This window comes from Mus pahari, chromosome 10 (genome assembly GCF_900095145.1).
Source record: "Mus pahari chromosome 10, PAHARI_EIJ_v1.1, whole genome shotgun sequence".
Lineage (NCBI taxonomy): Eukaryota > Metazoa > Chordata > Mammalia > Rodentia > Muridae > Mus > Mus pahari.
Genome location: NC_034599.1, coordinates 62,282,261 through 62,303,334, shown reverse-complemented (window position 1 = coordinate 62,303,334; position 21,074 = coordinate 62,282,261). Strand labels below are relative to the sequence as shown.

At 46.1% G+C, this 21,074-nt stretch overlaps 1 protein-coding gene across 4 annotated transcripts in view; it reads left to right on the top strand.

Annotated features, from left to right (window-relative positions):
• Tln2 (talin 2) overlaps positions 1–21,074 on the top strand; it is a 415,939-nt gene that overhangs the window by 290,743 nt on the left and 104,122 nt on the right. For all 4 annotated transcript variants that reach the window (XM_029543558.1, XM_029543557.1, XM_029543559.1 and 1 more), the window contains 7 exons: positions 549–662; positions 2,780–2,893; positions 7,137–7,271; positions 9,794–9,922; positions 10,909–11,011; positions 18,011–18,219; positions 19,273–19,392. In XM_029543558.1, coding sequence (XP_029399418.1) covers positions 549–662; positions 2,780–2,893; positions 7,137–7,271; positions 9,794–9,922; positions 10,909–11,011; positions 18,011–18,219; positions 19,273–19,392 — 924 coding nt within the window. The remainder of the gene's footprint in view (positions 1–548; positions 663–2,779; positions 2,894–7,136; positions 7,272–9,793; positions 9,923–10,908; positions 11,012–18,010; positions 18,220–19,272; positions 19,393–21,074) is intronic.

Here is a 21,074-nt window from a genome sequence, read left to right as displayed (position 1 = left end):
CCTCCTCCTCCTCCTCCTCCTCCTCCTCCTTCCTTTAATGATAATAATTTGTTGAGTCAGAATCATGCTTCTACCAGTGCTTGGATGTAGGCTCTATCCAGAGAGCATAGGTACCCTACAATGATCTACAGAGAAGAAAACTGACTTCCCTTTCCCCATCGGCCATCCGTGGCCAACAGCTCCTTAGCTAGATGTGGGGCCTCATGAGCCTCTTCCTGCTTCCTGCTGGAGAGTTGACTACCTTGATCATTTGCATGACTTGAAGAACACCAGGGTAGAGAGATAGAAGAGCCAGGGGTTGGGGGGGGGGGGGCTTGTGAAATAATGTCTTCTGGATATGACAAGGCCATCGTGTTTACTTATAACACCTGTGATGACCAGAATGAGACCAGCAAAAGGTTACGCCCATCTTTTACAAAAAGCAGGCAGCAAGGAAGACAGCAAAGGGTGACAAGGTTGAGATGGTTGGTGGCTCCCGTAGTGGAAAGGCGTGGTGTATGAGTTTTGGAGCACCATCCTGGACTGACCTGTGTCCTTCTCCTCTGCAGGTTGCAGCCAAGCAGGCTGCAGCTGCTGCCACCCAGACCATCGCAGCCTCCCAGAACGCAGCCATCTCCAACAAGAACCCCTCAGCGCAGCAGCAACTGGTCCAGAGCTGCAAGGTAGGCTCCCTGTGCGCCGAGGGCCAGGTCTGCAGCAGATCACTGATGACATTAGACCGCCACACACCCCCGTAATTCATTTAAGGCAGGTCTTCCAGGCTCCTAATCTAGTTTGCAGTGGTTCTGTGTTCCAGGTGTACACATGTCTGGTTTTTGTCCATTAAGTGGAGCCTGCATTTGGAAGCAGTGTCTTTTCCAACATTATCTTTCCTTTATCCACGTCTTGTTTAAGAGACTTGAATTAAATAAAAAAGAATCGATGATGTCTTTTGGAGCTTTGAAATGGAAATGAATATTGGGCTTTCCAGAGTGCTTTCCCCTCTGGGAGACTGGCTATGTCCAGTCTCCATGCACTGTGGCAGGCTGGGAAACTGGTTATGTCCAGTCTCCATGCTCTGTGGCAGGCTGGGAGACTGGTTATGCTCAGTGTCCATGCACTGTGGCAGGCTGGGAGACTGGTTATGTCCAGTCTCCATGCACTGTGGCAGGCTGGGAAACTGGTTATGTCCAGTCTCCATGCTGTGGCAGGCTGGGAGACTGGTTATGCTCAGTGTCCATGCACTACGGCCTGCTGATTTCCTACTTTCTCCGCATCTGAAGTCTGCTTTGTCCTGTCTGCCTTCTGTAGCCTCCTGTTGGGTACATTCTGTTATCTGTGGCTTGGTTGTCTGTATTGGGGGGACAGGGCATTGGTGTTGTGTTAAAGCAAGCTTTCTGCAAACATTCTCTTCCCCCACCAAGAGGGGTAACTCTCCCAGGACACTTTTGATGTCATGGGACATAAAATCCTTTTGCAGAGGTGTTTGCACATGATGGGACATCCTGCTGGGGTCTCCTGAGAGTGTGGGCAGTGGAAGCAGGTGGCAGGCATGTCTGATTGTGCCAGTGTTCTGACAGCTAACCTGTTCTGACTTTCCTCCAAATCTCTGAAAAGGATTAAGTCAACGGAGGGAAGCTGCCTCTTCAGCAGTGGCGGTGTTTCTGGGGGAATCCAATTCTTCACAAATTGGCCACGCAACTGGGAGAGAATTGTCTAGAGCTCTCTAGGCCTGATTCTGGTTTTCCCGAGGTCCCCTCTCATATTTGACTGTGATGCACAGGGGTTTATGGTCCTTTGTGCTTAGGGTATGTGGAAGGAGAAGAGCTTGCTGAGAGAGGCCTCTGCTCAGACAGTATAGTTCTTTCTTGTGCCATTCAGCTGCCAGCAAGGCTGGAAAGTGGCCTTTCCCTTCCTCAGGGACCGCAAGCTGCTCATGCCCAGGGACCTATTGCAGAGCCAGCCAGCCTTCTCTCCTTCTTTGCCAAAGAGACTGAAGGTATTAGATCTCTGAGCATCCCTGCCAGGAAATGAGAGAGAATCTAAATGGCAGGCTGAAGTTGAGAGGGAAAATGGACCAAGTTTCTGGAATCAGCATTGGAAAGGGCCTGCCTGCTCACATTTCCATTGGGATATTTTAAAATATGTTTACATTCTGGCTAGGGTGGAGGGTGGACACAAGGCTAAAATGCACTGGGCACGTTTACCAGCGGTGATACTGCAGCCTCTGTCGCCTGCCCCATCAGAGGGAAGTTAGGAAGAGCACAAGCTGACGGGGCTGTCATGGAGTAGTCCTGCTTTGCTGAATGTGGCTCCTCTCTCCCGTGTGTTGGGTTTTCTTATCTGAGCAATGCTAAGAACTGGTTGGAACAGAAACAGGAGCAATGGCCACATGTAAGGTGAGGCCCAGAATCCATACCTGCAGTCAGGGGCCTGAGCACTTGAACGTGCTGGCTCTTGAACCTCTCCCATCCTCTTTCAGGTCGTGCAGGGCTCAGTTTATCTGACTGTGATTTGTGGGCTGGTTTGTTTGTTTGTTTGTCACCTTCAGTCCTCATGGCCTGGAGCCTGTGAGTTTTGACTAGGGAAATTTTTTCATGGCTTTGTTATAGACAACCATTGGCTATCAAAAGACTGAGCCCATCAGGACCACTGTTAAAGTAGGAGGGGCAAGGAGAAAAGGGTTCCGTATTCCACCGTATCTAGGTACCAGTGTCCCTGGGAGTGGACCACGGGTCATTTCCCTGCCCCTTTGCCCCTCTCTGCCCATGCTCAGTTGCTGTTTTCTTGCTTCTTGCAGGCGGTGGCTGATCACATCCCTCAGCTAGTGCAGGGTGTGAGAGGGAGCCAAGCACAAGCAGAAGACCTCAGTGCCCAGCTGGCTCTCATCATCTCCAGCCAGAACTTCCTGCAGGTAACATAGAACAGCACCATGGTCCTTTGCAGAACCCACAGCTGGCAGAGTCTGCCCTTTGTCCTTAAGGGGAAGAGCATTACCTGTGCAGATCCCACAGCCTTGGCTAAGTTCTTGTCTAAGCAGCTGCAAGGCCTCTTTATGTTTCAGGGGAGGGCGATGTCACTGTCCCAGTGACATGCTAGGGATCAAAGCAGGTAATAATGGGTTAGTTTTCCAAGTGCTGCCTATGGGTGATCCGCTGTGCAGAAATAAAACATGGATGTTTTTGTCTGCTTTCTTGTGTTCTGTTACACAGAGAGATACACTGGCTGGTTTGTTGGATGGATATATAATCTTAAACTTAGAATTATTTTATACTTGGTTGAGAATTTCCTGTGATGTAATTTGATCACATTCACCTCGACTCCTCACCTGATCTCCCTCCAGAACCAGCCTCACTTACCTCTCTACCCCTGACTTAGGGGCTTCATTTTCTTAAGTCTAATAACCCATTGACTCTAGTTTGTGTTGTATATATATATACTTCTGAGAGCATGCACCAGAGAGGGACAATTCTGCCACAAGCCACACCCTTAAAGAAAATGGAGTCTCTACTAATTGTCAGTTGTTCTTCAGTTAAGGATGTGGGTTCATGAACCCCTTTCCACTCCATGCTAACTGGCTTGATATTGTGCCAGTCCTGTGCAGACAACCTTGGCAATGATGAGTTCTTGAGTAGTACAGTCCTATCATATCCAAAAGACACTGTTCTATTCCAAAGCTCCCTTACGTCTGACTCTTAAGATTTTTCTTTTAACAATATAGTGTAGTTCTGGTGTATAATGGTTTGAATTGCATTCATTGTATATGAACCCTTTGGGGCTCGAACCTAGCAGGAGAAGTAATAGCTGTACCTACCACTGCGCTGTCCCCAGCCCTCCTTTGTGGTGTGGGCATTTGTGATGCAGAAGGTGTGCGGGGCAGCTGTGCTCTGCCTTTAACCATCCCTTCGTTAGACATGCTGGCTCTTGTCTGTGCTTATCCTGAGGAGCCTGTAATGAGATCGTCTTCACGTGCAGTCTTCATCCCCAGTTTGAGTTATTTACTTGGGTAAATTCCTAGAAGTAGGTTGGCAAACTAGTTTACTACTACTTTGTCACACTGAGATTTGGGGTTTAGAAAGAAGGTCTTTTTTTTTTCTTAGTAATCCTGGAGCTGGTTCTGTGTTTAGTCTGCACCCAGGGAGACCGTAGAGAGTTAGGATTGAACAGTGAAGGTGTTTGTAGGTTCTCTCTTTCCCTCCCTCCCTCCCTCCCTCCCTCCCTCCCCTCCTTCCCACCCATATTTTCTTTTTTTCCTCTCTCTCCTCTTTTCTTCTTTTCTCCTGTTCTTTTAACTGCTATTGTAGATACTTAAAACTTTATTAAAACAAACAAACAAAAAAAACCAGGCAAACTTCAAAGTAAAAGGCAACAGAATCAACAAATCAGAACGTGTGTGTGCAACAAATCAGAACGTGTGTGTGCAACAAATCAGAACGTGCGTGTGCAACAAATCAGAACGCGCGTGTGCAACAAATCAGAACGTGTGTGTGTTTGTGTGTGTGTGTGTGTGTGTGTGTGTGTGCAACAAATCAGAACGTGCGTGTGCAACAAATCAGAACGTGCGTGTGCAACAAATCAGAACGTGTGTGTGTTTGTGTGTGTGTGTGTGTGTGTGTGTGTGTGCAACAAATCAGAACGTGTGTATGCAACAAATCAGAACGTGTGTGTGTTTAAGCTAAGTGTGGCACCACAGGCCTTTAGTCCTAGAACTTGGGAGGCAGAGGCGGGTAGATCTCTAAATTCAAGGTCACCCTAGTCTACACAGGACAGTCAGAGATACACAGAAAGATCATGTCTTAGGGGGAAAACTAGAAAAGTGGAAAAAAAAGTATGTGTGTATATTTCTATGTATTTATGTTTATTTTTATAAACACACATAATGTGAGCAAGAACTGTTAAAAATACATATTTACAATATCTAGTGTATATATATACATACATATATATACATATTTACAATATCTAGTATACACACACACACACACACACACATACACACACACGCTTGCGCGCGCACGCACACACACATGCTACCACTAAGCTAACCCAGCCCCAGCCCAAGCATACATCTTTAACTTCCCACATGAATATTGTAGAGTTGCCCTTCCAGAAGGGTGAACAATGTGAATTTACAGCTCACAGTATATGGAGCACACTTTTTAATACATCTTTTATAAGATGGAGTTAAGAGCTTTAAAAAGTGTTTTAGCTTCTATCTTCTTTAAATTTTATTTTGTTTGATTTCATATCCTTTGTTTTTGAATGTTAAGCATTTTTCATGTATCAGTATTATTATGTTCTTAAGGTCTGGTAACATGAAATTATTCAAGTTTTTTAATACTTACATTAGGTTCTCCTACTGATTCTCATTAATTCTTTAAATACTAACATGTACTTTTATCCTTAATATTTATGATCTGGCACTTAAATCATTACAATTTTTCTGAGACCCATTTATAGCAGACATTTTTAGAGCCCTAAAAGCTGGTGTGCTTTGGAGCCAGAAAAGCAACTTCTAAAATTTTACACACTAAAAATTATTGAGATTTAGCTAGTTCTTTGCCATCTTTTTTTTTTTTTCTACATTGGCATTGGGAAGGAAATGGATACATCCCAACAGTAGTAGACTGAGAAATATCTACAGGACTCATAGAACACCGTATACATAAAAAACCAGGCAGAACCGGGTATTATAAAACAACATGAATAATATTGCCTGTTCTTGAAGATGTGCCTGCATGTGCATAGGCGTTCTGCCTGGGCACTGTATTTTCATTTGTGAAAGAGTAAAATCATCTTATTTGCCTTTATTTTTATGGGCTGTGAGGTGTATTTAAAGTCAGGGTAAAGAGCTACTCTGGGAAATACAAAGAAATGTTCTTATCAAAGAGCTATCTTTGGAATCTATTTTAAGTGAAAATTTCAAGTCAATTTAATCAACTTGCCTGTCTTGCCCCTATTTTGATACTTTGAACTGTCTTGGAGTATCTGATTTGGCATGGCAGTTATTTGGAGTTTGTTGTTGTTGTTGTTGTTGTTGTTGTTTAATTTGGTGTTATCTATTTATATTTTGCCTGTATATTTGTATATATTGTGTGTGTGTGTGTGTGTGTGTGAGAGAGAGAGAGAGAGAGAGAGAGAGAGAGAGAGAGAGAGAGAGAGAGAGAATGAACCACAGAGGCCAGAAGAGATCATCTGATCCAGGAACTAGAGTTACAGACAGCTTTGTGGGTCCTGGGAACTGAATGTGGGCCACTAAACCTTCTTTCCAGCCCAAGGAATTAGTTGGAGTTTAGTGTGTCCCTTTGTGTTAGTTATTCTTTGGTTGCTATGACAATGAACACCATGACCAAAGACAACTTAAAGAAGAAGGGTTTATTTTGTCTCAGGATCAAGGGCTAGAGTCCATTACTGGAGGTGAGGTATGGCACGGCAAGGAAGCAGCAGCCAAAACCTGGCAGATGACATTTCATCTGCCCGCAGGAAGCAGTTAGGAAGAGAACAGCAAGTAGGAAGTAAGCCTCTGTGTTGGCTAGTTTAAGGTCAACTTGACATAAAGCTATAGTCATCTGAGCAGAGGGAACCTCAATTGAGAAAATATCTACAGATCAGTCTGTAAACAGACAAGCCTGTAGGGCGTTTCCTTAATTAGGAATTGATGGGGAGGACCCAGCCCATGGTGGGTGGTACCATCAACTAGTGGTCCTGGGTTCTATAAGAAAGCAGGCTGATCAAGCCATGGAGAGCAAGCCAGTAAGCAGCATCCCTCCAAGGCCTCTGCATTGGCTCCTGCCTCCAGGTTCCCTCCCTGTCTGAGTTCCTACCCTGACTTCCTTCAGTGATAAACAGTGATATGGAAACAGGAGCCAGATCAGCCCTTTCCTTCCTAGTTGCTTTGGTTGTGGTGTTTCATCACAGCAATGATAACCCTTAGACATCTAGTGACATTTCCTCCAGCAAGGCTCCACTTTGTAAATGTTCAGTAACCTCCTCACGTGTTCAAGCTCGGGAGCCTGTGGGAGTTGGTTCTCATTCAAACCACACCCCGTTTTAGGGGAAAATGTGTTCAGGTCACTGTGGAGGCCATGCTGTTGTATCTCTCTCAGCAGCAGGTGGTTGCCCAGGAGATATCTTACTTTCCATTCATCTCTCCACAGCCTGGAAGCAAGATGGTGTCCTCCGCTAAGGCGGCGGTGCCCACTGTGAGTGACCAGGCCGCAGCCATGCAGTTGAGTCAGTGCGCCAAGAACCTGGCGACCAGCCTGGCTGAGCTGCGCACTGCCTCGCAGAAGGCAAGTGGGGGCTTACTCTGCGGGGTCAGCTCTTCAGCTTTTCATCCCTTTGTGGTGTTGTGGTATGGGTGCCAACCAGGCCCTAGTGCTGCTGGGCCATCGGTTTCATTTAGTGACCATTAAACGATAGCACCGTGGTCTAACGATGAGTGTAAGCTCCTAGGCTTAGTCATCACCCTCGGTACGATGACAAATACCAGAGAAAAGTAACTGTAAAGGACGAAAGGTTTAGTCAGGCATGGTGCCACATGCCTGTAAACCCAACACTTGGTAGATGGAGACTGGAACTTCAGGAGTTCAAGGTCACCCTCAGCTCATTTATCAGCTTCACAGGCCAGCCAGGGCTATGGAAGACTCTGTCTTTTTTAAAAAAACAAACTAACAAAAACAACAAAGAAAAGAATGAGAAAGGTGAAGGAAGGAAAGAAAATACAGTGAAGAAGAAAGAAAAGGAAGGGGGGGGACACCATGGATTTCTGTTCACTGTCAGTCAGCCATCTTGCCTGTGGCTGATAGCAGTACTGTGTGGTGTTCCTTGTAGTAGCAACAACGTGTGTCTGGGTAAGAGCACAGGGAGGTCGAACTTGCTCACTTCATTGCAATCAGAATATAAAAGATATAAGACAGTGCTAGGGTCCCAATAACTCAGTCAAGTGTACACTCCCAATAACCTACCTTCCTTCCTGTAGGTCACCTCCTAAAGGTTCCCCTGCCTTCCTGGAGCGCTATGGACTGGGATTAATTCTTTATGGAGACATTGGCTGTTTCCGATCCAAGCTTTAGCAATAATTGATTTTTATCCTTATCTTCCAAGTACCATCTCCAGAACTTAAGAGACAATGTACCTAGGAGGGGGCTGCCATCTTAGCTATGATTTTCTTCCCTAAAATGTTTTCACACCTTCCATGGGCACATTTGCCTTAACAGAGTCTCAGTAGGACAGAACTGGGGACTAAATACGTTTGTCTCTGAAACTCAGTTATCAAAGGAGCTCACTGTGACTCTGATGTAGTTATGAGCATGAAGTTCTGGCTTGAATTCATTTTTCCTTTGTAGCCATCCCTTTAGAGAAACTCACAGCCTCCTAAAGTGGTAAGGGAAGAAAATGGAAGCCAACCTGAGTTCCTGACGTGAATGAACAGAGATGCCGCATTGCCACAGCCAAGTGCCAGGGCCTTAGACTCTTCCCAGCAAAGTTGGAGCTATTTCTCAGAGAGGTCCTAGACCTATCCACACTGTAGTGGCCCGGTGTGTATGGTGAGGTGCTTATTAGAAGACAGGTACCCAGCATGCCTCGGGCAAACCTATCCACACCACAAGCCATGTAGCCCACATGTGAGTTGCAGGCCAAGTTTTCTCAGTGAATCTTGGCACATACCAACATCAGACAGCTACCCTGGGACAGTGAGCCCCAAAGGGACACTCCAGCTTGTCTGCTGGTCCAGGAAGAGGCTTTGAGAGATTTTAATTATTTATTTTTCAGTGTATTAAAAGAGTTAAACTCCAAGATCCTGGAATTAAACAGGATGACTTTGTTTGGGCCCCTGTCGTTTTCGAGTATGTCGTTTTCTGAGCTTCTGTACCTAATAAGATGAACACATAAAATCCAGTCACCTAGAGCTTAGTGATGCTTTGTGGCAGTTATCAAAAAGAGATTCAGAGTAATAATTTATAAGTATTGAGAGTTCTGACTGGCAAAATTATGTATGCATAAAATTTATTAACGTGTGTCAGGCCATGAAGCCTTGGCTACTGAAGACTAGTGTTCAGGATCAGGATATCTAACCAAGTAAAGCAAATGATGAGAAGGGGGACTTCTTCCCGTCTTTAATGTGGAAGGGTAGTGATTTATGCTGTGGAAATGTATAAGAAGAAATTACTGCGTGCTCCCTGTGGGGTCCTTCCTCAGTTTGCTTATTCACTTCTTACCAGTGTGCATCCTGAGCCTCTGCACACACATGCTAGGACATCCTGAGCCTCTGCACACACATTCAAGTACATCCTGAGCCACTGCACACACATTCAAGTACATCCCGAGCCTTTGTGCACACATTAAAGGACATCCTGAGCCTCTGTGTACACATTCAAGGACATCCCTAGCCTTTGTGCACACATTCAAGGACATCCCAATCCTCTGTACACACATTCAAGGACATCCCAAGCCTTTGTGCACAGATTCAAGGACATCCCAAGCCTCTACACACACATGCTAGGACATCCCAAGCCTCTGTACACACATTCAAGGACATCCTGAGCCTCTGTGCACACATTCAAGGACATCCCGAGTCTCCGTGTACAGACATGTGCTCTGTCACTGCAACCCAGGTCTGGCGAATAGTTAATGACTTAGGGAAAATACAGTTAAGGACCTGAGTCACAGTGGACCTTTACCTTAGAAAATACTTGCTACCTCTACCTTCTGCTAGAGTCAGGGTTCCCAGGAAAACATTTAATAAACTGCAGAGTGTTAAGGACACTCTGCCAAGCCGACTCTGTACACATATACCCCACTCTGTTGACAGGCCCACGAAGCCTGTGGCCCTATGGAAATTGATTCTGCACTGAACACAGTGCAGACTCTCAAGAATGAGCTGCAGGACGCCAAGATGGCTGCTGCAGAAAGTCAGCTGAAACCACTTCCAGGAGAAACAGTAAGCTGTGTGGGGTGTGGGCTCTGCCATTTGTACTTGGGTGGTGGTGGTGGTTTTTTGTGTGTGTCGGGGGAGGGAGGGAGGGAGAAATGTGTGGAGTCTGTGGAGTGTCATGACAGTTTTCAGGGGCTTTTTCCTTCCACTATGTGGATTCTGGGTATTAACTTCAGGACATCAGGCTTCCTGGCAGGCACCTTCTTCTGCCATCTGACACACCCCTTAGGCACGCCTTGTTATTTATAAAGAAAGCATTTGCCGGTGGCCAGAGTGGGGGGTTGCATAGACTGTGTCATTGGCTGAGGTGGACCAGACTCCATTTTCATTTGAAGGATTGGCCTTCATTGGAAAGTTGCCTGTCACCATACACCTACAGATCTCTTCTAAACAGTGTCCCTATATAATAACTAACTATCTGTACCCTAGGCCTTTAACAGTCTTGTTCCTTATTTGGTGGACACAGCAAGCAGGCATGCTCTTCATGAGAGGCACCCTCTGCCTTCCTCCATGGTCTCATTACCACTCCAAACCTCCATTTTTCTTACATGCCTTTGAGTTTGAACTCCTTGAAGAATAGTAACAAAACTGGCCTGTGTTAATGTCCCCACATGTCAGGAAGGTGGTGCAGTTGGCTGTCTGCCTGCCTCCTGCCACGGCATAATTACTGCCACTAATGATTTCTTTTGGGCTTTCTCAAGGCGTCTTGATCACAGCATAGCCTGTTAAGGAACTGCATTGGCTTGCTGAAGGCCTTCCAAGCCAGGCACTCTCTGGAGTGGGGCTCAGTGAGGCTCAGGACCTCTCATGGCTCCACACAGCTGGCGGGGCTGCACCTGCCTCACTGCCCTTTGCCCTGCACTGCCCAGCAGACCCGGGTGCGAACGAGCTCAGATTCTGGTTCTGACGTGCCCCATCATTCTAAATAATGCCCTAAGACCTCAGAGATGGTTTCTTTTCTAAGCTCTGCCTTCCTTGGATTTTTCCTACAGCTGGAAAAGTGTGCTCAGGACCTGGGAAGCACCTCTAAGGGAGTGGGCTCCTCCATGGCGCAGCTTCTGACCTGCGCTGCTCAAGGCAATGAGCACTACACAGGTAGGACTCTCTCTCAGCCTTTACTGTGGCTGGGCTGCACACACCCTGGTCTGGAGAGGAATGCTCACTGATCTGACAATAGACTTGCCCTTCCTCCCCCAGCTTCACAGCACATCCTTCAGGGACTCACCACAGTACTGTTACTAAGCTCTCCCCAAGCATGTTTGGTATTTACCTCATGGCTGTGACGAATTACCTGACAGGAATGGAGTTCAGTAGGGAAGGGTTTGGTTTTGGCTCATAGTTTAAGGCAGTATTGCCCATCATGGCCAGAGAAGTGAAGTTGGTAGGAACATCAGGCTGCCGGACCGCTTACTTCCTCCTATTGATTGAGTCCAGAACTATTGATGATCAACTATTGAAGACCAACACTGACAACCCATCTTCTCGCCTGGCTTAACCTAACTCAAAACTCCTTCCCACATGAGCCTAAAGATCTGCCTCCTCAGCTTAGCTGATCCAGATCCTGTCAGCCTGACAGATGTTAACCAGATTAAGCATCTGATGTAGTAAAATGACTCTCAAACTATGTGTAGACCCCTTCTTAGACTACAAGGGGGCAATAATTATACACTATCTCTGACTCCAGAAATCCCACCAAAGTATAAACATGTAAAAGCTAGAGAATAAGAATGTCAACAAAATCAGATAGACGGCAGGCAGGGGAGGTGGGGGTGGAGCGGAATGAGCCTGTCTACCCTCAGCTGGATGAGAACTCAGGGTCCAAGGTGGAAGGGCGGAGGGCAGCAAAGGAGGAGGCAGCAGAGCTGTCCTGTGTCCCCTCAGGGCACTGAGGAGACCTGAGTTTTTGTCAGTGTCAATGTCTATTTTTGAAAGTAATAGACAGTTACTTAATTGTCTTTGTTGGGAATCTGTGTAGGTAAGATGCTGTGTAACTAATGAAGGGGGAAAGCAGAAGCTGCTGGCTGGGGCTTGGGCTGTATCCTTTAGTGTGCAATGAGGCTGTGGTGAGGGTTCACTGTGCGTCAAGGCTATGGCTCAAAACCCTCTGCCTAGCCCTGTGTACTGTAGGACGCTTGGCTCTGGGCGCTTTCTCTCCCTCTCTTCCCCCTCTCTTCTCCCTCTTTCCCCCCTCTCCCTCTCTGTCTCTCTCCCTCTTTCTCCCCTCTCCCTATCTCTCTCCCCTGCTCCCTCTTTCTTTCTCCCCATCCTTTTCCCCTCCTCTTTTCTTACAGCTGTTACAAATTAAGGACCACCATAAGGGAAGAAGCTGCCCTGAGCCTTGGGCTTCTCTCTCTCTCTCTCTCTCTCTCTCTCTCTCTCTCTCTCTCTCCCCCTCCCCATCTCTCACCCCCCCCCGCCCCCCGCTTTTCATTCTTCCCAACTCTTGGTCCTCCCTACCTTGATACCTTGCTGTCGCCCAGCTGACTTCAACCATATGTTTTCCAGTCATTTCTTCTTTCGAGGGTGGGTTTGCAGGAGTTAATCTGTCATTCCTCCAAGCCAAATCAAAAATGGACATTCTTAATACTTGAAAACTAAAAAAACAAAACAGGAAATCGAGGTAAGTATGACATAGTAATAAGAATATGTAATGCTGTTTTAATCAGAGAATAAGGGAAAAATTTCAGAGGTCAGGGTATTGAAGACCACTTAGGATATTTTCAGGGGCTCCGGGGTAAAGGTAAATGTGGATATGAATTCTTACAAACTAGAAGGAGAAGTTTACATCTCAGAAACTCCTACATGATCCCAGAAGTTTGGCAGCTTTTGTGCGTGGTGAAATATGTGCTTCGAGGAGGGAGACTGCCCTAGGGCCCTAGGAGTTACATCATCTGGTACTGCCAACATACAGGATGGCAGGCAGCCTCCTTGGCACTTGAAAACCAGCCTACCTAGCAAGCCATCCCATTCTGGAAGGCACTGGCGAAATGGCCTGTGTGGCAGGGAGTCTCGGAGGCTTAGAGAACTGAGTCAAGGGAATGAGAAGGTTCTAGTAAAAGGTGAGAGGAGGAGACACAGCCGAGCCAAGGCACAGATACAAGGGGCCTCATAAGCAATGGGAGCAGAGTTTCACCAAAAGCCATGTGAAACTACTGGAAGGTTTTAGATGTGGACGCCGATCACAGTGTCCTGTGTGTGACCCTCCTCTGTGTGGAATAGACTGAAGAGAAACAACTGAGAGCAGACAGACCTGCACCCAGGCGGTGATTCCTCTAGATAAGGTGGTAATCATCTGTGATAATTAGTCAGCTTTATGTCACCATAGCAAAATATCCAAGGTAATTAACTTCTAAGGAGAAAGGGTTCATTTTTGGCTCATGGTGGCTCTAATCCTTAATTATTTGAGTATGTGGTGGCGTAGCATATGATGTCAAGAGCATATACAAAACAAAACAAAAACAAAAACAAAAACAAAAACAAAAACAAAAACAACCCACATACCTTGTGGCCACAAAGCAAAAAGAAAATGAGAAGGAAGACAGGGAGGGACTATTCTGTAACTGCCCTCAAGAGTGTTTGCCCAGGAACCAGAAGCCCTCCCGTTAGGCACTGTGACCTAATGCTAATCAAATTGTCTTGGGGACCAAGTCTTTGACACATGGACCTTTGGTGGACACTCAAGATCTAAGTAGAGAGGTAGTGTATACAAGGAGCTAGATTAAGGAAGCAAGCCTGACCCTGCTTGGTGATTGGTTAGAATGTTGCCAGGGATAGAGATGAGGAAGAAAACTTGGAGAATTCTTAGTGCTGACAACTGAATGAAGAGTTCTGTGAGTTGCTAGGGTGAGATCATAAGGTTGGTTCTAACCACAAATGGACTGGTGGATAGACACATAAAGATGTGATCTGCAGCTTGCTCCATAGCTCTCGGGAGAGGAGGCTTGGATGGAAGTACAGGTTTTGTAATTATTACTTGGGTCATGGTAACTGATTGAAACCTTAACTGTGGGAAAGTTTGCCTGGAGTGAGTGACTGAGTGAAAAGAGTTAACTAGTGAAAGATGAAGCTGAAGGATAGAAGTGGGAACCACACCTGTAGGTAGAGAAGGGAAGAAAGCCAGGGGCAAGCATGTTTCTGGAAACAGAGAGTTGCTATCCAGAGAGTTATACAGGGCAGTGAAGATGCCTCCATTGGCTTCAAGAATAAGGAGGGCCTTACTTGCCTGATTAGAGGTGATTTCAGCACAGGTGAAAGGTGTGGGAAACAAGCAGAGAGAGAACAGGGGTAGACAAACTCTCTGAGTCTAGGCTCCCTCCTGCCATGCTTGAGACCTGTGAAGTATTCAGGGACTACATGCTAACTCCCAGTAGGCTGCACCTGAGTGCAGATGGGCTTTTGTTTGGCAAATGAAATAGTCTAAATATACTTCTAAACCATTTAACACAGCTAGCTACACACAATTTTTTGCCAGTACTTCAAAACAAATTAACCGATTTACATCATTCCTAAATTCATCTTTGAGCCTAGGTATTGTGGTCTAGCAATGGCTTAACACACGTTAGGTGTGAATTCTGAAAATAAGAAACCTTCTGAGAGCTGGGTGTGCTCGCTCGCACAAGGAGCTGGAGACAGGAGGAACAGCTCAAGGCTGGCTCATGGGCCCCTCTCTGGAAAACAGTTATGAAGTATGCTGATGTTTGCTATCTCCTTTTGTCCTGCAGACTATAATTGAAGATTCAGATATGAAAGCAATCTGCTCTCCAAAGATTGCAGTTATTAGGACAGATGTGTGCTTTACAGTTTGCCCCTAGTGGGTTACAAATCTTAATGTGCACTTGATCGTAAAAGCAGTATCATGGGGGTCGTGCAGGGGAGGAAAGGACATTGCTGATCTTGTTCCCTGTGGTGATTCCCATTAAAAACATGGATATAAATGTAGTCATATTGGGCCTTGAATATCTCCAAGCTCCTGGTGGCTTTGTTTCATCCTTTTGATGATGATATAACTTTTTCTGTCTGGACCTGGTTCCTCCAAACAGGATCCTTACCAGGAGATCCATGGGCAGGACAGGTTTAGGGCTTTAGAGCTTGGCTTGCAAAACTCATCTTAAGGGTCAGTAGGATGGCTCAGCAGGTAAAGATGCTTGCTGCCAAGCCTGGTGACAAGTTCAGTCTCTGGAACCCACATGGAGGGAAAACTGACTCCACAAGTGGCTCTGTGCCCTCCACATGCATGTCACAATGACACACCTACCCACACACATATACACACACACCTACACCTACACTCTCACACAAAACAAGTAAATAGAATTTCAAAATTTTATATCATCTTAATCTATAAAGCATTTCCCATTCAGTAGCTTTACATAAACAAATACTTTCTAATTGCATATTATTAATGTTGCATTTTAATCCTTACAAAATTTGAATAGAAGTGAATTTAACAGTCCAGATAATAAATGAGAAGGCAATAGGTGATGTCTGAAAAATCACAGCCTAGTAGAACCTTCAATAGTCAGTGGTAGATTTTCAGCCACTCCTGAGGCTTGTGGGAAGCTGTGGCCTGAGAGAGACAGCAGTCTAGACACACAGACACTTGGCAGGGAAGACAGCGGGATGAGGGCTTCACCACATCTGGAGTTCTTCTGAGCGATGACATTCTTCAACTTGGAGCCAAAAGCTGAAACAAAATGATTTTCCTCTAAGCCTTAGCTTTATTTACCTTTGTGTTTTTTCTTCTGGGCTTCTCTAATGCCTGCACACATACACAAACACACAGCATCACACACAAACACAGACACATACCATCACATGCACACATACTATCACATACATACACATAAACATACACCCATCTCACACACACACCATGGCATACAAACACACAAACATGACATCACACATATATCAAACACCATACCCATAACACACATATCACACACAAACACACAGCTCACATCACATGTATTACATAAACACACACACATGCACATCTCACACAAAAAGAAAGAAATGCTGACTGTACCGTCCACCCTTTCCACAGGCTGCCTGACAACCAGTAGATTGGCAGTGTTGTGGTCTGCCATGGTTAGATTGCAGCACTTCATCCCAGCTGTGACACACAGACTGTTCAGAGATTAGTGAGTCTGTGCTGCAGGGATGGCTGTATTGGGGGGATCTGGGGCTTTTCTCATTATGGAGCCTCATGGTTACCACAGGGAAGACCGCTGGCTGTGTTTGTGATGACTCTGTAGTAAGCCATACTCCAGACTGAAAGGAGTAATTTCCATGCACAGCGTCTATGTTCCAACAAAAGGCCCTCACACTTCATTGTCCCCAGGAGTATGTGGCAGGAAGCTGGGAACCTCAGGTTCAGCTCCAGTGCTGCCTAAGAAGAGTCTTGTGGTTGGGACACTGCTGTTGCTAGGCCTTGTGGGAAACCATTTCTTGAGAGAAGCTCCAGGAAAGCTCAGGTTCCTTGGTTTCTAGCAGAAAGTTCCTCCAGCCTCCATCCTCTTTAGTGTGCTAAGGACTGAGGGCCTCAGATTTTGTTTATTCCGATGAGGTGATGCTGAACCAGCAGAGGACTGCTCATCTGCATCAAAATGGATTTAAAGATAGATGTTTCACAAGAGAATATCCAACGCCATTAAATGTATTTATTAAGTGCTCTCAACATCATTACCATACAAGTTAGTTTTAACTGTCAACTTGACAGCCTAAAATTATCTGGAAAGGGAATCTTTTGAGGAAATTAAGATTCTTTTTAATGTACTGTGTACGTGCCTGCTGCTCTCAGAGGTCCAGAGAGGGTGCCAGATCTCCTGGGACAGGATTGTCAATAGCTATGAGCCATCATGTGGGTGCTGGGAACCAAACTCAGGTCCTCTGCTAGAGCAACAAGGATTCTTAATTACTGAACCACCTCTGGAGCCCCGTGGGAAGAGAATCTTAGTGAGGAGTTCTCTAGTCCAGCTTGGCCCATGGGCGTGACTGGGTTGGGAGGTTCTGATTGCTGGGCCCTCTAGCATCCTTTAGCAAAGTGTAGGCCATTCCATTCCCTAGGCAGGGCTTCTGAACATCGTAAGGGAAAGGCGAACACAAGTGAGGAGCAGCAGTGCCTGGGTTCTGTCTCTGCTCTCAACTGTAGACGCGATGCGCTGAGTTCCCACAACCTGGAATCAGTGCCAAGTGAACCCCCTTTTTCCTACTTCTTGTCAGGCTATCCAACAGAACCCCACTAGTTAAGATACAGAGGACTGCATCTCCTCCAAACTGCCCATGGGAAGTGTGGTAGTAAAGCCATTCTAGGACCTGTGGTGTACTGTTTCTCTAAAGCTACATTAGCCCTCGGTGATTCAGCCATTCAAATCCTAGGCTTTATCCAAGATGCGTGATTCCATGTGTTCATCTGAACACACATGCACAAGACCTTTCTTTTCTTTTGAGTTTTATCCCAAACACAAAACAACTTACCTGTCCTCCAGCAGAGGAACAGATAAACAAATGTTAGGACATTGATGTAAGATCATACAGGAGGAAAAGGAAAGAGTTACACATAACAGCACTGCTTGAACTCACAACTTTAACAGTCATAGAGAAGACAGATGCAAATGAATGCATGTTGTATAGTTCTCTTAAGCCAGTCTAAAGTCACATATGAGATTAATTACTTCCAGTTTGAGGAGCGTTGTTGGCGAAGGACACTGTAATGGTGGATGTATCTATTTATGCTCACTCTTGTGTGTGTGCAGTGTGTGCCCCAGTAAAGCCAAGTGTGTTAAAATAACTTCCCACAACCTGTGCACCAGCCACCCAGGTATAGGTCCCCATCAGCACACCTGTTCCTGTGTCTGTAGTTTAGATCTAGGGACACATGAGGCAGTAGAAACATGGGAAGTTGAAGTGTGGGGCATTGTATATATTATGGTGTCTCTTGATTGGCTCAGACACAGGGTATGAGCAACTATATTGAGAAACATGGCAATTCACATTTGTCAAAAATTAATCTGGACCTCAGTGTTATTGCCAAGGAAAAAATGTAACTTCTGATGGAATCCAGTAGAAACTCTAACAGACTTTCCTTCCCAGGTGTGGCAGCAAGAGAAACAGCCCAGGCTCTGAAAACACTGGCCCAGGCTGCCCGGGGAGTGGCTGCATCCACAAATGATCCTGAGGCTGCTCATGCCATGTTAGACTCTGCTCGGGATGTGATGGAGGGCTCTGCCATGCTCATCCAGGAAGCCAAGCAGGCACTAATTGCACCTGGAGACACAGAAAGTCAGCAGAGATTAGCCCAGGTGAGCCTGAGAACTGGGAACCATGGTTACCGGGTTTGCTTACAGGTCAACTGCCTGCTTTGTGGACACATTTTCCTGGCAGGAATGCCTAGGACTCAGACGGTATTAGTAGATCTGTCTAAAGTGTGTGTGGTAATAAGACTCAGTGGTTTGTCTTACCTAGTGTTTCCCGCACTAATGTGGCATCTACTTAATTCATAGTCAACAACTGACATGAGAGCTTTGAACTCTGCCTGCCTTGGGACTGTAGACATAGAATGCTTGCTCAGGGTTTGTGTCTACTTCAGTAAACTCCTCTTCCCAGTCTGCATCGTGAGGAAGATATAATACAGGTCCAGTCATCCAAAAGTTCTGAAAAGACTCCCCTAACCTCTCCAAGTGATTCTTCAACTGACCAATGAGACCAACTGGCTAGGGACAATCTGGGGAGTGCTCTTGACATGGGACTAGAAAGATGTTTTAGGTTTTTAGATTAAATAGGACCCCCCCCCCAGCTTCCCTTTTAACTGAGATGGCCAGGGAATACAAGCAGGGGGCTGAGTCAGTATTCCTGAAGGCCTATGAGGACAAGGTGGCATTGAGGACATTTTCAGGTCGGCAGGAGGTACTGGAGTACCCTCTTTGCCTGTTGTGAAAGTGAGGTCTTGAGGTATGTCAGCACCAGAGGGTCGCTGAGAAGAGTCGATTACAGTTTAGCTCTGCTCCAAAGTCAACCTTGGGGACCTGCGCAGCAGAGCCCTGCAGAAGATGCCTACGATCTAGGACCAGGTCTCATATTCTGTGTTTGGGTTCCAGAGCTGTGGTGGCTCTGGCCCTGGGGAGCAGATGGCATGTGCAGCATGTAGTAACCCAGCACCAGGGCAGCAGAGACAGAGGCCTGGCCAAGGTGATTTCGATTTAGTTAGCAGGGTTGGGTGGGTGCCAGTGAATAATTCCCACATTAGTGTCAGCTCTGCATATTCTCTCTGCTCTTTCTCAATGAATATGCAAAGGCATTTGCAGCAGAAGTAGCCTTCTTAAGGTGTTTCCCTCCCTCTGTGTATGTGTATGCAGGTGGCCAAAGCTGTGTCGCACTCACTGAATAACTGCGTGAATTGCCTCCCTGGACAGAAGGATGTGGATGTCGCCTTGAAGAGCATCGGGGAGGCCAGCAAGAAGCTACTTGTAGATTCGGTGAGGTCCTTGTCTGGGAGCAAGTACCTGGTGTCTCTCCTCTCCCATCTCCCCATGTCCCCCACCCCCAAGGAGAGAGTGTGACTTTCCTTCCTTGGAGTCTCTGGGCATCTAGGCTTTCCCATAGGAGTCTTGGTTTTCTACCATTTTCCATTTCCTTTCTGGTTAACAAAGTTCGTGAGTGAGAACTTGTGTGTGTGGGGGGGGGAGTTTATGCTGGTATAGGTGCACATGTATGTGCAGATACATGCATGCATATGTGTGCACACCAACCTCAGGAGGCCATAGAGTAGCTTCAAGTGTCTCAAGTTTCCTTTGAGGCAGGGTCTCTCAGTGGCCTGTAACTTCATCAGGTAGGCAAGGCTGGTTGCTCTGTGAGCTTCCCTTCTTACCGTTACCAGGGCTGCATGTGCCTACAACCACGCCCAGATTTTATATGGCTTTTGAGGGAATTTAACTCCAGTCTTTATGCTTGTAAGGCAATTTTTTTTTTTAATCAACTGAACTGTCTCCCTGTCTCCCAGGGTGGAGCTTTGAACATTGACTTTTTTTGAGTACATGATTGCTCTTGGGTCATCTGAATGGGACAGAAAAGAGGCTTTGATCTTCTAGCTCTTTCTTAGGACATGACAGATAGTGACAGGCAGTTCGAGGAGGGAGGGTTATATGTTCAACACTAATTAAGAAAGCCGGGATCTTAAAGGTTTTTGCCTTGGGGCCCTTTCCTATCCCACACTGAAGGAAGCTTAGCACTCATCTGTCTGCTTCTGGTTACAAATGTCCAATAGTGACAGGAGCCTGATATAGCTGTCTCCTGAGAGGCTCTGCCAGTACCTGACAAATACAGAGGTGGATGTTCATAGCCATCCATTGGACTGAGCATAGGGACCCCAATGAAGGAGCTAGAGAAAGGACCCAAGGAACTGAAGGAGTTGCAGTCCCATAGGAGGAACAACAATATGAACCAACCAGTACCCCCAGAGCTCCCAGGGACTAAACACCAACCAAAGAGTACACATGGTGGGACTCATGGCTCCAGCTGCATATGTAGCAGAGGATGCCCTAGTCAGACATCAATGGGAGGAGAGGCCCTTGGTCCTGTGAAGGTTCTATGCCCCAGTGTGGGGGAATGCCAGGGCCAGGAAGCAGGAGTGGGTGGGTTGGTGAGCAAGGGTAGAAGGTAGGGAGGGAGGTGTTTTTAGGAGGGGAAACCAGGAAAGGGGATGACATTTGAAATATAAATAAAGAAAATATCAAAAAAAAAAAAACCCACATAGGCTGATGACAAAAGAAAACAAAAACAAAAACAGAAAACCCAAATGTTCAGCAGTATATGTGGGTCCTTAGTAAAATCTGCAACTTTGACTGTAATTCTAAAATTGATACTGTACTTGGTGTGTGGATTTTTAAGTTATTTACAAGGACCACTAATAAAAAGAAATGGTCATTTGTTAAAAAGAATGTGATTCAAAGTTGGCCATCATCGACCTCTTAGTTCTAAAAGCTTAAACTGAGAGTTTCCATCATGAGAGACAAAAAATAGGGTGGAGACTCCATCCCAGAGCTGAGTTGCTTGGACATGAATCCTAGCCCTGCCATCTGAGTGTCAGTGACTTGAGAATAGCAGCTCTCGCCACAGGTAGCCCACAGAGTGGGCTTTCTGTAAGTGTGGATGCATGGAT